Source organism: Hemibagrus wyckioides, linkage group LG09 (assembly GCF_019097595.1).
Source record: "Hemibagrus wyckioides isolate EC202008001 linkage group LG09, SWU_Hwy_1.0, whole genome shotgun sequence".
NCBI lineage: Eukaryota > Metazoa > Chordata > Actinopteri > Siluriformes > Bagridae > Hemibagrus > Hemibagrus wyckioides.
The window spans coordinates 26,422,880-26,435,656 of record NC_080718.1 but is presented as its reverse complement, the minus strand read 5'-3'; the positions used below and the strand labels follow the sequence as shown (position 1 = coordinate 26,435,656).

Sequence of the window (12,777 nt, the reverse complement as noted above, 5' to 3'; positions counted from 1 at the left end):
GGTTGTTTCTTTTCCTATAACATCTCATACAAAGACTGGAAAAACATCATCTCTTCATCTTCTGATCTTCATCAGTTTCTGTGCTTGCTGTCGCCTCAGATTCCTGGATGACAGGAGGAGAACCTGATGTTCTCTTCTGCTGTTGTAGCTCCTTATCCTCCTTAAATTTGGAGGTGATATGCATTCTGAGATGCTTTTCTTCACACCACGGTCATAAAGAGTGACTATTTGAGTTTCTATATTAAGCTTCCTGTCATATCAAACCATTCCAAGCAAGGATTTCCACCCACAGAACTGCTTCTCACTAGATGTTTTATGTTTTTCTCAACCTGTAGAACAAACCTGAAGGTTGAAAAATCACAGCATATTAAAAAGAAGTTTCTACAATTCTCAAACCAGTTCAGAACTAACAATGATCTCACTGGGATTTCCCAGTGCTTGGGAAATTTTGTAAATTTTGTAAATTACCCATTTCTATCTATCTATCTATCTATCTATCTATCTATCTATCTATCTATCTATCTATCTATCTATCTATCTATCTATCTATCTATCTATCGTCCACTTGTGTCTTTGTGTTAATAAAATGTTAACAGCTTTGTCTTGTTTACAGCGCCATCTATGGCTAGCCATGTGCCTTACCAGAGAACACACTGGGAATTTTGGAGAGAAAACTCTTCACAGTGCGGATTGGGATGCCGTTTTTCTCGTCCTGCATCCGGGCTATCAGGTCTTCCATCTGAGAGAGAGAGAGAGAGACAGACTTAAACATCATAACACACAACGCTTTAAAAGGCAAAGCTCGCGGAAAAACAACAAAATCATGACCAAGCGATAAAAGAATGCCTACTAAGTAATCTAGGGATCCAGTAATGCAGCTCAGCCATGGCAGCAAATCTCACAATAATGTTTTGTTTGGGTGCCATTACTTTTGTTCAATAGTCAGTCATGATCATTTCAGTAAAATAAATGACGCCTTAGCAAGATAACAATATCTACTCAAAATGATCTACTATTTCTTATTGGAAGATACCATAATAATAAACCAAAAATTTGATTATTAGGCATTTCAAGGCATATTGTACTTTTATTAAGCTTTAAATTTTATATTTTAAATATTCATTTCTAAAAAGAAGCAAAATTATCTTATAAAAAAATCATAAAATTTAAAGCTTTATTATTGTAAGGTATTTATTATAAGGTTTTTATTATATTATATTGTATAATATAATATTTATTATATTATATCAAGATATTTTAACTTGCTAAGATTTTTTTTTTTTTGCAGTGTAATGACTTAATTAATAAAATAAGCCAAGGTTAACCGATGGAAATAGTAATAGAAGAAAAGTAATGGCGCCCTACAGTAGGTGACACTCTGCAGTGGGTGAGCTGTATTAGTGGAAGATTTAGTGTATAGAATTTAGGGTCTAGAATAGAACTTAATATATCATTTGGATTATATCCAAGATACTTTATCTTACCAAGATGTCATTTTTATGCAGCAAAAATTCACAACTTTGTCCATTTAATCTGTAGTGTGTAATGTGTTTAATGTATGTAGTGTGGTGCCCCAGTGGCCTAATGGTGGGTTCAAGCCCCATCAGGGGTGTGCTTTGAGCAGAGTGGCACAGCGGAAGCGTGCTGGGCCCATAACCCAGAGGTCGATGGATCGAAACCATCCTCTGCTAAGCATTGCTTTTTTTTGCAAGGATGTTGGTAGCTCAAGCGGTTAAGGCTCTGGGTCTTTGACTGGAAGAACAGGGTTTAAGCCCCAGCACTGCCAAGCTGCCACTGTTGGGCCGTTGAGCAAGGCCCCCAACCTGCCCTGCATCATGGCTGACCCTGTGCTCTGACCCCAACCCTCAAGGATATGTGAAGAAAGAATTTCACTGTGCAGTAATGTATATGTGACAAATGAAGACAATTTAACAACTTAATTGAAATAAAAAACTTGACGGTGTAATCTGTATATACAGTATATAACATTTACACAAGCTCATGAAGGAAAATGGGATGCCAACGTTTTACAAACGACTTATAAACAAATGAGCTTGATAAATGAGGCTTGATAATTAGCAACTAGAACAGATTATCCATCAACCCCCCGGAGCTGTTTGGTCTCAAGGTCTTGATGAACGGACACTGAGGAGACTCTTGGCGCAAACAATACAACATGAAATGAATACTAAAATGAATAAATAGCATGTTTGCTTTATAGTCCTATACTGTAGACTCATACACATATACAGCATCTACGTAGACATTCTATCAACACACATTACATTACCAAAAGCACTCAAATTCAGTCTAAAATGACTAATGCTTCTCATTTTTCAATATTTCCATATTCGTCAGCAGCTTAGAAAGCAGCAGAGGTCAAGGATTCATGCCTTTGAGAAGAAATGACAGAAAATATGCATTTTTTTTCTGATTCTGTTCCAAAGGGCCACATCAACACAGACCGGTGTGTCAGTGCAGGCTGGCAAACACCACCATGACACATAATTCAGTCAGGATACTGTGCTGCTCAAAACAGCCCAAAACAATTCGCACACCACCTCCGCCTTCTGCCGTTCCTCCTCGGCTCAGGAAGGAGACAGAGCAGCCGAGAAATTGGATAAAGACGTACAATACATTTCCATCCATCCAAAATTAGTAAAAGGACCATATGAAAAGCTTGATAGCTAATCAGTTATGTAGGTTTTTAGCATATTTACCAGCATTGTGTGTGTGGGGGAGAAATGTGAACCAGAATATGCAGTAGATTGGACTGATCTAATCTATCTAATTGTACTGTATGCAAATGGCTTGAACTAAAACACACACAAACGCACACATTTTCTACATCGCTTGCTGGCCTGATGGTTAAACATGTTAGTGCTAATTGAAGCCAATGAGAGCACTCTGGATTCTTCACTCTGCCAGTGTGCTAATGGATGTCTCATTAAGGCAAAGAGAGACAAAGAGAGATTGAAAGGGGACGTGATAGCCAAAGACATTTTCATATCAAGCAACAAGCAGAACACGCAGGTAAAACCCCGGAACAGTGTGTATGTGCGCATCCGTTACTTTTGTGACACATTGTCAGATAATCAGGATATAAAAAGAAAGAGATAGAGAAAGAACGAAGGAAGGAAGGAAGGAAGGAAGGAAGGAACATTAGCTGTTTACTGAACCACCTCTTGGTGTGAAGGCACCTTCTCTTCATACCACGACAACCCATAATTGCCTTTTTAAAAAATAAATAAATAAAAAATGACACTTTGTCATGGAGTGGGATATGCTCTGTTAGGCAGCGTATGAACAATCAGTTCTCACAGTTGATGTGTTGGAAGCAGGAAAAAATGTGGTGGTAGCTCTAGTGGTTAAGGTTCTGACCTGCTGATCAGGGTTCAAGCCCCAGCACTGCCAAGCTGCCACCGTTGGGCCCTTAAGCATGATGCAGGGGCACTGCATCATGGCTGACCCTGCATTCTGACCCCAACCCTCCAAGGATGGGATATGCAAATAAAGAACTGTACTGTATGTGACAATTAAATGCTACTTATTTACTTAAAAATGGGCAAGTGTAAGGGTCTGGGTGACTCTGACAAGGTCCAAATAGTGATAGCTAGACAAGCTAGATAGGGTCCTTACAGGAAGTCGTGCCAACAAGCTTGGGCGAAAAATAGAACAGACCACCCATGCCACCAATCTGTGAACAAAAATACATGTGACAAATCACGTAGCTTTTGAACAAATGCCGAAGGCAATCCTGATATCATGGGTTGACTCTCTCGAAACAGCTTTTGCTGACTGAAAAATTTTTTGCAGAATTTCATAATAGTTTCATAAAAAACTCACTCCATTTGTCTTTGCTTGGATTTCCAATAACACAAACAAATTTTAACCGGCTTAGCCAGCGTTTGGTTAGGTTCGGTTCATTCGCATGCTTAATATGCCGATGCAAATTTCATGAAAATTCATAAGGGAGGGCATTCATATGCCGAGGTTACACTGTGTATATATAAAGTTGTGTTTAGTGTCTGTCAATCGGAATCATTATGGCAGTGGGAGTGTGGTTAATCACTGGCTCTGAACAGGTGGAGGAGCTGTGCAGGAGGAGTAGGTAATGTGTAAGTGTTTACACTTGTGTGTAGTTTATGGCAGCCTATTTAATGTGCTCTCTCTCTCTTTTTAGTAGGCTGCCAGACCTCCTGCCAGAAAGAAATGGAAAGAACCATATCCTCCTTTCCCTGAGCTGAGCTGAGTTGAAATTGAGCCGAGCAGTGGGATGACAAGTTTGATTTTTGTTTTGATTTTATTTTATGTGTGTGTGTGCTTGAGTGCCAGAAAAGCATTGTGCTCAGAAAGAAGCCAGTGAAAAGCATCTAACTAATAATTAGATCTCTCTTCTCTTTTTCTTGCTTCCTTGTGTCCTTGTTAGAAACAGGGTTATCACACATATATTCTCACCTTTTTACTGAGCTACTCAATGGATCTTCAACCCTCTGTATTAGCACCCCTATCATCAAATGCCCTTGTCCTTGTGTAAATGTACTGTGGGTGATTCTTGGTAAGAGAAAAGTACCACACTTGTCTGGACACTTGTCTGCGAGTACGCCGCAGCCAACAGCTTCTCGTCAGAAGTGGACCACTCAGCTATGTATTCACACTCACATGACCAAACTGCTAAAACATGCCTCACCAGATAAGCCCTATAATAGGAAATCTAAGGCAAAAAGCAAACCAAGACAAAGGTCGGCACTTCAGATCAGCTCTTTGTGGTTGCTAAGGTGCTACACATTCCTGAAAGATGAGTCTGTGATGACGCTGATGATACTTTCTAAACCTGAATGAAAGTGACAGCTTTGATGAGAGCTTTACTCACATGCCAGTGAGTGTGAAATTAGCCAAAGTGGTGCTTCAAAAATAGAAAGTGGGTATCTGTTCAGTCTTCTGGACACCTCAGTAGTACGTCACTGCAGCTGATTAAGACGGCAAAAGAGTGGAAGAGTTTTGATAGCCTGATAGCTTGATATGACACATAACCAGAACAAAGTGTACCTGGAAATGAATCAGAGGCTTGATGAATGGAAGGCTATTTCTGCCACTATAAATATCATAGTATTCTAATTTAGAAGGAAAGCTATTTAAAGGAGATGGAGTGGTACAAATGGTCTGATTTGACTTAGCATCTGTTCCAACATGTACATTTTCTGTAACTTTTTGAAACTTGATGGACATGTAGTTACAGGTCCCAAATCTATAAATACAAGTACAGAATGGGTAGTGGTTAGACATTTTGTAATGTCTCTGAAGGTTTTCAGTCACCTTGGACATTGAACTGTCTACTAGGAAAGTAGAAAGGACACAGTGACTGGATTTGTTAGATAATTCAATTCAATTCAATTCAATTCAATTCAATTCAATTCAATTCAATTCAATTCAATTCAATTCAATTCAATTTTATTTGTATAGCGCTTTTAACAAAGAGCATTGTCTCAAAGCAGCTTTACACGAGAAACAACATAAGAAAACAACAAACATATAAACAGACAAACAGTCCTGGATGTTATCCCAAGTGAGCAAGCCTGAGGTGACTGAGGCGACTGTGGCAAGGAAAAACTCCCTTAGATGGTATGAGGAAGAAACCTTGAGAGGAACCAGACTCAAAAGGGAAACCCATCCTCATTTGGGTGACAATTGTGTGATACAGATACAGCATGTGTATAGTGTTATGTAAATCAATAAGGAGGTTGTTGTCCACATCACTGCTTTGAATACCCCAATCCTCACAAGCAGAACCCGGCTGGAGCTGGTCCATCTCCGGATGCCGCTGGAGCTGGCACAGTCTCTGTATGCCTCGGGATGGGTAGAAGAAGGGAAACAGTGGAACAGCATTAGTGTAGCTGCTGTTAATAATATTAGCAGCACTAGATGAATGTGCATTTAATCAGATGTACTTGGGCACAAGGTTATGGGAAGTGTTAGATGTATGCCAGGCTAAAGAGATAAGTCTTTAGTCTACATTTAAACTGGGAGACTGTGTCTGAGCCCCGAACACTGTCAGGAAGACTATTCCAAAGTTTAGGAGCTAAATACAAAAACGCTCTACCTCCTTTTGTGGACTTTAATATTCTAGGAATTACTAGAAGTCCGGGATTTTGTGAGCTTAAAGAGCGTGGTGGATTGTAACGTGTTAGAAGACTGGCTAGATACGTGGGAGCTAAAACATTTAGAGCCTTGAGCGTAATTAGTGCTAATTTATAGTCAATTCTAAGTATAACAGGTAGCCAGTGCAGGGATGATAATATTGGGGTTATATGATCGTATTTTCTTGATCTGGTAAGATCTCTGGCGGCTGCATTCTGGACTAACTGTAGCTTGTTTATTGAAGATGCAGGACAAACACCTAGTAATGCATTACAATAGTCCAGTCTGGAGGTCATGAATGCATGAACTAGTTTTTCTGCATCAGATACAGATAAAATGTTCCTAAGCTTGGCAATATTTCTAAGATGGAAGAAGGCTGTTTTTGTGATATTGGAAATATGATAAGGATAAGTTGCTGTCTAATATTATGCTCAGGTCTTTCACTGTTGAGCTAGTAGTAACAGTACATCCTTCTAGATGCAAGCTGAATTGCGAGAGCTTCTGTGTGCTAGTTTTTGGGCCAATAAGTAATATCTCTGTCTTATCAGAATTCAGTAATAGAAAATTGACGGTCATAATTATCGGTCAGATTATCTAGCCTATATGGTATGTTTTGCATCAGTGTTCACCTTTGGTATTGGAATTCTGACAGATTAACTCATTATAAAGACAATATTAAAAAAGCCTTGACCAGGGATGTCTAATTTTTTTGCAAGTGGGTGCAGGTTTTCATTTCAATCAAGCTGGAGCCACAACCGATTCCACCTGTTTAATCAATCGATCAAGCTCCTAATAGACTCAGGTGTGTCTCCTGCTTGGTTGAAACTGGCACTCACACTGGCCACACCATTCTGATTAAGATTAGACACCCCTGGCTGAGACAAACCACCTATTTAACGTAATGGGTGAAATTTAGAGCATTTGTAGACAAAGGAAGGTCTCCAGGCAAATGATATGGTGGGTCCACAATTTGACACTGATTGCAACCTTTGGGGCAGTTCTAGACAACCTATCAATTCAATTCAATTTTTTTTGTCATAAAGAAGCTTTGCAGAGATCCAGATGTAGATTTACATATCAAATGTCAAGGGAAAAGTCCCTGAAAAGACATAAGGAAGCAACCTTGAGAGGAACCAGAATCAAAATGGAAGCCATCATCTTCTGCATCGCACTGGTTAGTGGGATTATAAATCAGTATATGATACACTCATTTATTTTCCTGGTGGGGGTCATGGTAACAGCAGGGTGAAAAGGTCAGCCCAGAATTCTTAATCCCAAGACACACATTGCAGCTGCTCCTGGGATTCCCAGAATTCCCCAAGGCAGCTGTGAGATATAATCTCTCCAGTAGTTCCTGGGATTTCCCAGTGGGATATGCCTTATACAGCTGTAGTAGGAGTTGGCCATAAAACCAAGCAACCCCATTGAGGAACCTCTTTTCAGTCACCAATACTTTGTTCTTTTGGTCAATAATCATAAACCATGACCTTTGACATAGAATTACTCAGTAGTTGAAGAGTAAAGGCAACAGTACTGTGTTGAAAGGATGTTTAGATTTAAGCATGAGTATATAGGAGTACTGGGATGAGCATGGTCCTTATGATTACAGCCGCAGGTCTATATTTATAGGATGTGAGAATAAGACTTTATCTTTAGATTATCCCTGTAGGACAGGGGTGTCCAATCTTATCCGCAAAGGGCTGGTTTGGGTGCAGGTTTTTGTTCCAATCAAGCAGGAGTCAACCAGTTGATCTTGGCTTTCAGTAGACTCAGGTGTAGCTTCTGCATGGTTGGAATGAAAACCTGCACCCACACCGACCTTTTCCAGATAAGATTGGACATTCCTGCTGGAGAACTATCCATAGCAGCAGGCACAACTTTGAAATCCTCAACTGTCTTTGCCCATGAGCCCCTGGTTAACCTGACTGGATTCATTCAGGATTCTCATTCAAATGACCATCAAGTGAATGAGGCCATTTATACACACAGTGGCCACTCAGGTGCTTGTTGAGTGGGCAGTGGTGGCTTGAGCAAGGCCCTTAACCCTCGCTGCTCAAGAGGTGCTGTATCATGGCTGATACTGTGCTCTGGCCCCAACTTCTAAAGTTGGGATATGCAAAGAAAGAATTTCACTGTGATGAATATGTGACAAATAAAGGATTCTATTCTCATTACAGGAACTACTGTAGCTCACCCATTGCTCCACATCCCTTGCAGGTCATCCGACTAGTGTGACTGAACCAGAATACAGCGTCACCATTTATTTTTAACCTTCAGCTTCCCTCACAACCTCATTGCAGTTTTCCATCTACTGGCTTCTACCTAAACACATTTAGCAAACTCTGCTCAACTTAACCCACCATCGATCTAGACCCAAACAAGACATGCATCAAGTCTTTTCTCTGTCCATGACCCAGGTGGTGGAATACACTTCCTCTGGATGTCTAAACAGCTGAGTCATCATCTGGCATCTGTGAAAATCTGTAAATGTAAATGGTTTGAACGCCCGCACAGTTCAGCGTACAAAACAAAAACCACTGTGTCTGTCTCTCTCAGGCGATATTTTGTAATTTTGTCTTGAAAAACATTTTATTGAGAAATAAAACAAATCAGACTAGACTCTTGTGTCAGAGAACAAGGACTAAGATGAGGCTAATCATCTACATTTCTGGCATTTGGCAGACGCCCTTATCCAGGGTTAGGGTTAGGGTTACTTACATTTTATACAACTGGGGAGTTAAGGGCCTTGCTCAGGGGCCCAGCAGTGGCAGTACGGTGGACCTGGGGCCTTCTAATCAGCAGTCCTACACCATAACCACTAAGCTACTACATCCCTCAATAATCAAGCACCACCTTGGGGAAAAAACGTTTCTGTCTTGAATGAGATTTCTTCTTTGCTTGATTTCTTCCTCTTTACCTACTGCAAGCTTGCCATTAAAGCACTTTATGGTAGAATCCTCTGAAGGCCTGGGTGTGCAAAATCCACAAAGCCTCTTTTGATCAACCTTAAACCTACAGCCAAATGTATGTGGACACTTCACCTACAGTCATATGTGCACCTTTTCCAACCTGTTACCACAAAGTTTCAAGCACGCAATTGTCTAGAATTTAATATGCTGTAGCTTTACTATATCCCTTCACTGGAACTAAGAGGCACAAGCCTGGTCCAGCATGACAATGCCCCTGTGCACAAAGCTCCTGAGCCTCCATCAAGACAAGGTGTATTAAGGTTGATGAAGGTGGAAAAACTCTACAATGCCCTACACAGAGCCCTGACTCTGACCCAAAACTACTGAACATGCTTTAGCTATCATTTGATGGTAACAGGGTTAGAAGTTTTCAGTGATACATTTGTAAGCAGTTGGTAGCAACTTTCACTGCCAATCATTCGGTTATTCACCAGAGCCCAATGACATTCAGGAAATTTTCTAATCATGCTATTATGACTGATAACAATTATGAATTCTCACACAGCTCATTTGGTCTTAGCAGTAATCATTTGTTTGTTTGTTTGTTAACCATGTTATCAATTTTTTAACCCCCCCCCCCCCCCCCCCCCCAGAGGACAGTAGGGACATTTTTAGTAACTTAAAAAGCTTCTGGATTAATAAAGGCAGTGCTATAAAGAGGCAGAGAGAGAAAAAAAGATAAAACTAAATGGAAAACTAAATTAAAGACAAACAAAAGTAGTGATTCTGTTTCCACAGTGACGCACACGTCCATTACTGAAGAAATGTTCAAGAAAGTGAGATTATTCACACACATCAGTCAGACGTCTAAATAAAGATGGATTGGTCACTGATGTGTCCTCCATTAGCTTTCCTAAAATGCTGCATGCAATCCACAGTGGCGTTTTCCAGTGTAATTTGGAGAATGCGTAAAGGTTGGAATAAAAAAAATCTTTCCCTGGAAACGTGCCTGGTCTTTAACACCGCAGCAGATGCCGTTGGACATGAAACTTGCCTTATAATTAGAGCCAAATCAATAATTCACTTAGCGCTAATGGCTAGGGATTTGTAGCGCCGACTCTTACAAAAAAACACCCCTTTAGGCTTGAGCTTTTATCGGTAGTGTTTTTTATTCTGTAACGTTCCCCTCGGCTCTGTGCCTCTTTGACAGAACCTCGTTGTTTAGCTCTTTATGTGCGTATGTGTGTGTGTGTGTGTGTGTGTGTGTGGTTGTACAGTTTGAAATAAAAGGCATTGTGGGCTAATTTGGAGAGCGAGGCACATTTCGGAGCTCAGAGCGTTCTGTGCGTGGGTTCAGGACACACACACACACGTGCACACACACACACACGTGCACACACACACTCGACTCATAACAGGAGAGAACAGACACATAATGCACTAGGAGAGAACAGGAAGAATGCATCAGCTCAATTACTCTTCATACCTGTGTCCAAATGAGTTCCCAAAGATGGCTGAGGATTATTTATAACTCTTATTAGCAAAGGCGTAGCACCTTCCACCGCTCACACTCGCACCTGATATGCACCTTACTTCTCATCCTGTGCAATACCGGTTATGGCTAGACGATAACATCATGGCAAACAAATCTCTTTATTCTCAGAGACATGCTTAGACTAGAAGAGGGAAAAAAAACAAGAGCTTAGAAATTGTGCAATCTGAAAAATGACAAATATATTTTTTTGTTCTGAACAAAAGTTGAGCTTTTCAGCCAACACCATCTCGAATATAAGAAAACTTCTTGACAGCTGCCTTCAAGTTTTACAAGCACAGCCAGCTGTCTAACTGTCTTATAAAACAGTCTGGCTAAAAAACAATTAAATCCTCGCTAGCTAAAGCCAGGTTTACGCAGTAAAATCGACTTTTACGCTCATTTCCTGTGACACTGAAAAGATCCCAATACAGTGAATGACTTCTACAGAGTATAGAAACAAAATGGATGTGATTTTCTATATTTATGATTTATTTATTCATTAAGATTTTGATATTTATAATCCTTAGAGGTGTTAATTTTGGATGTAAAGATAGAAATAGTGTTTCTTGAGGCTCAGAAGACATGAACACAAACACCATCGTTCTTCACAATCAGCTTGAGGTTACGAAGAAACTCTTTTACATGCTTTTTGTATTAAAGCACGTCAATTTAATCCGTCTTTAAATCCCCTCTTCTGTCAATCATAATAAAATTTCTACACTGTGTCTTTATTAGCAGTCTGTTAAAAGGAAGAGAAAGGAAAGTGTACAGAATAATGAATATATTACTACGTGATTAAACCTCACACTTTATTTTCACACAGATTCTATAATAAATCCATCGTACAATGACGTGATCACGTCACTACGTGTGAAACAAACCGGAAGAACCCACTCCTTAGTTATGCTAATTAATAAGCATTTATTTATTTTACGGTCATGATATCATTTATAGCAGCTGTTCAGTACTCGGGTTTTATATCCTAGAGAAGAAATGACAATGACAATTTTCTATCCATCCATCCATTTTCTATACCTTCTTTATTCCTAATTAGGGTCACGGGGATCTGCTGGAGCCTATCCCAGCACACATTGGACGAAAGGCAGGGGTACACCCTGGACAGGTCCATCACAGGGTGACACATATAGACAGACAACCACACACACTCACATGGGCAATTTAGAATTACCAATCAACCTAATGTACATGTTTTTGGACTGTGGGAGGAAACCGGAGTACCCCCACTCAAGGGTTAGGGTAAGAGAACATGCAAACTCCACACAGAAAGGGCCCTGCCTGGTCGAACCTGGGATTCGGACTCAGGACCTTCTTGCTTTGAGGCAACAGTGCTAACCACTAAGCCACCATGCTGCCCCCAAACTTTCTAATCATGCTATTATGAATTTTTTCAAAGACATAATCACATGGCTTATTTGATCTTAACAGTAGTCATTTGTTGTTCATCAGCCATGTTAGCAATTTTATAACTAACTTTTAAACTTTTAATTAATTATTTTAATTTATTTTGTTTTATTTATTATTGATTTTATTTTATTTTATTTTATTAATTAATTAATTATTTTTAAATTTCTGTCACAAATAAGGCGGAAAGTGGGGAAAATTTCATTCTTAAATGCTCACTTTAAAACAACAAAACAATATTATTCATATCATAGAATATTCAAAATATTTGTAAAGCTAGTAGACGAAATCTCAAAATGAAACACAACCTGATACACACTCCTCCACAACCAACGCATTCACATCACAGCTACACACAGCCACAACTTAGCTCATGGGAGGAATAAGAGTTAGCATGTCTCTGAGTGTCATATTTACCCACGATCCCCCTCTCTGTGTCACGAAGCACAAGCATTCATATGTGCCATACTGAAAGGAAATGAACAGAGCCTCGAGTTCGTAATCAGATCCGGGAGGACCAAATGTCTACGATACACCCGTGATGTCACAGGACAAAAAAACAAGAGCGCTGATATGTTTTATAGCAGGTGACAGCGGATTAAAATATTTAACTGATCAAACTAAAGAAATTTAGAGAACAGAGTAAATAAGAGCCTTGTTTTAATTTATTTACAGAAATCTGTAATTTCCCAGATTGAGTTTATTTATTTATTTGTTTGTTTGTTTGTTTATATTCATTTATTTATATTTATTTATTAAATTTTATTTTTTTCC

The 12,777-nt window shown here is 39.6% G+C and overlaps 1 protein-coding gene across 3 annotated transcripts in view; it reads right to left on the bottom strand.

Moving 5' to 3' along the window:
• Positions 1–12,777, bottom strand: part of rgs7a (regulator of G protein signaling 7a) — a 61,878-nt gene that overhangs the window by 27,610 nt on the left and 21,491 nt on the right. For all 3 annotated transcript variants that reach the window (XM_058398545.1, XM_058398546.1, XM_058398547.1), the window contains one exon: positions 643–739. In XM_058398545.1, coding sequence (XP_058254528.1) covers positions 643–739 — 97 coding nt within the window. The remainder of the gene's footprint in view (positions 1–642; positions 740–12,777) is intronic.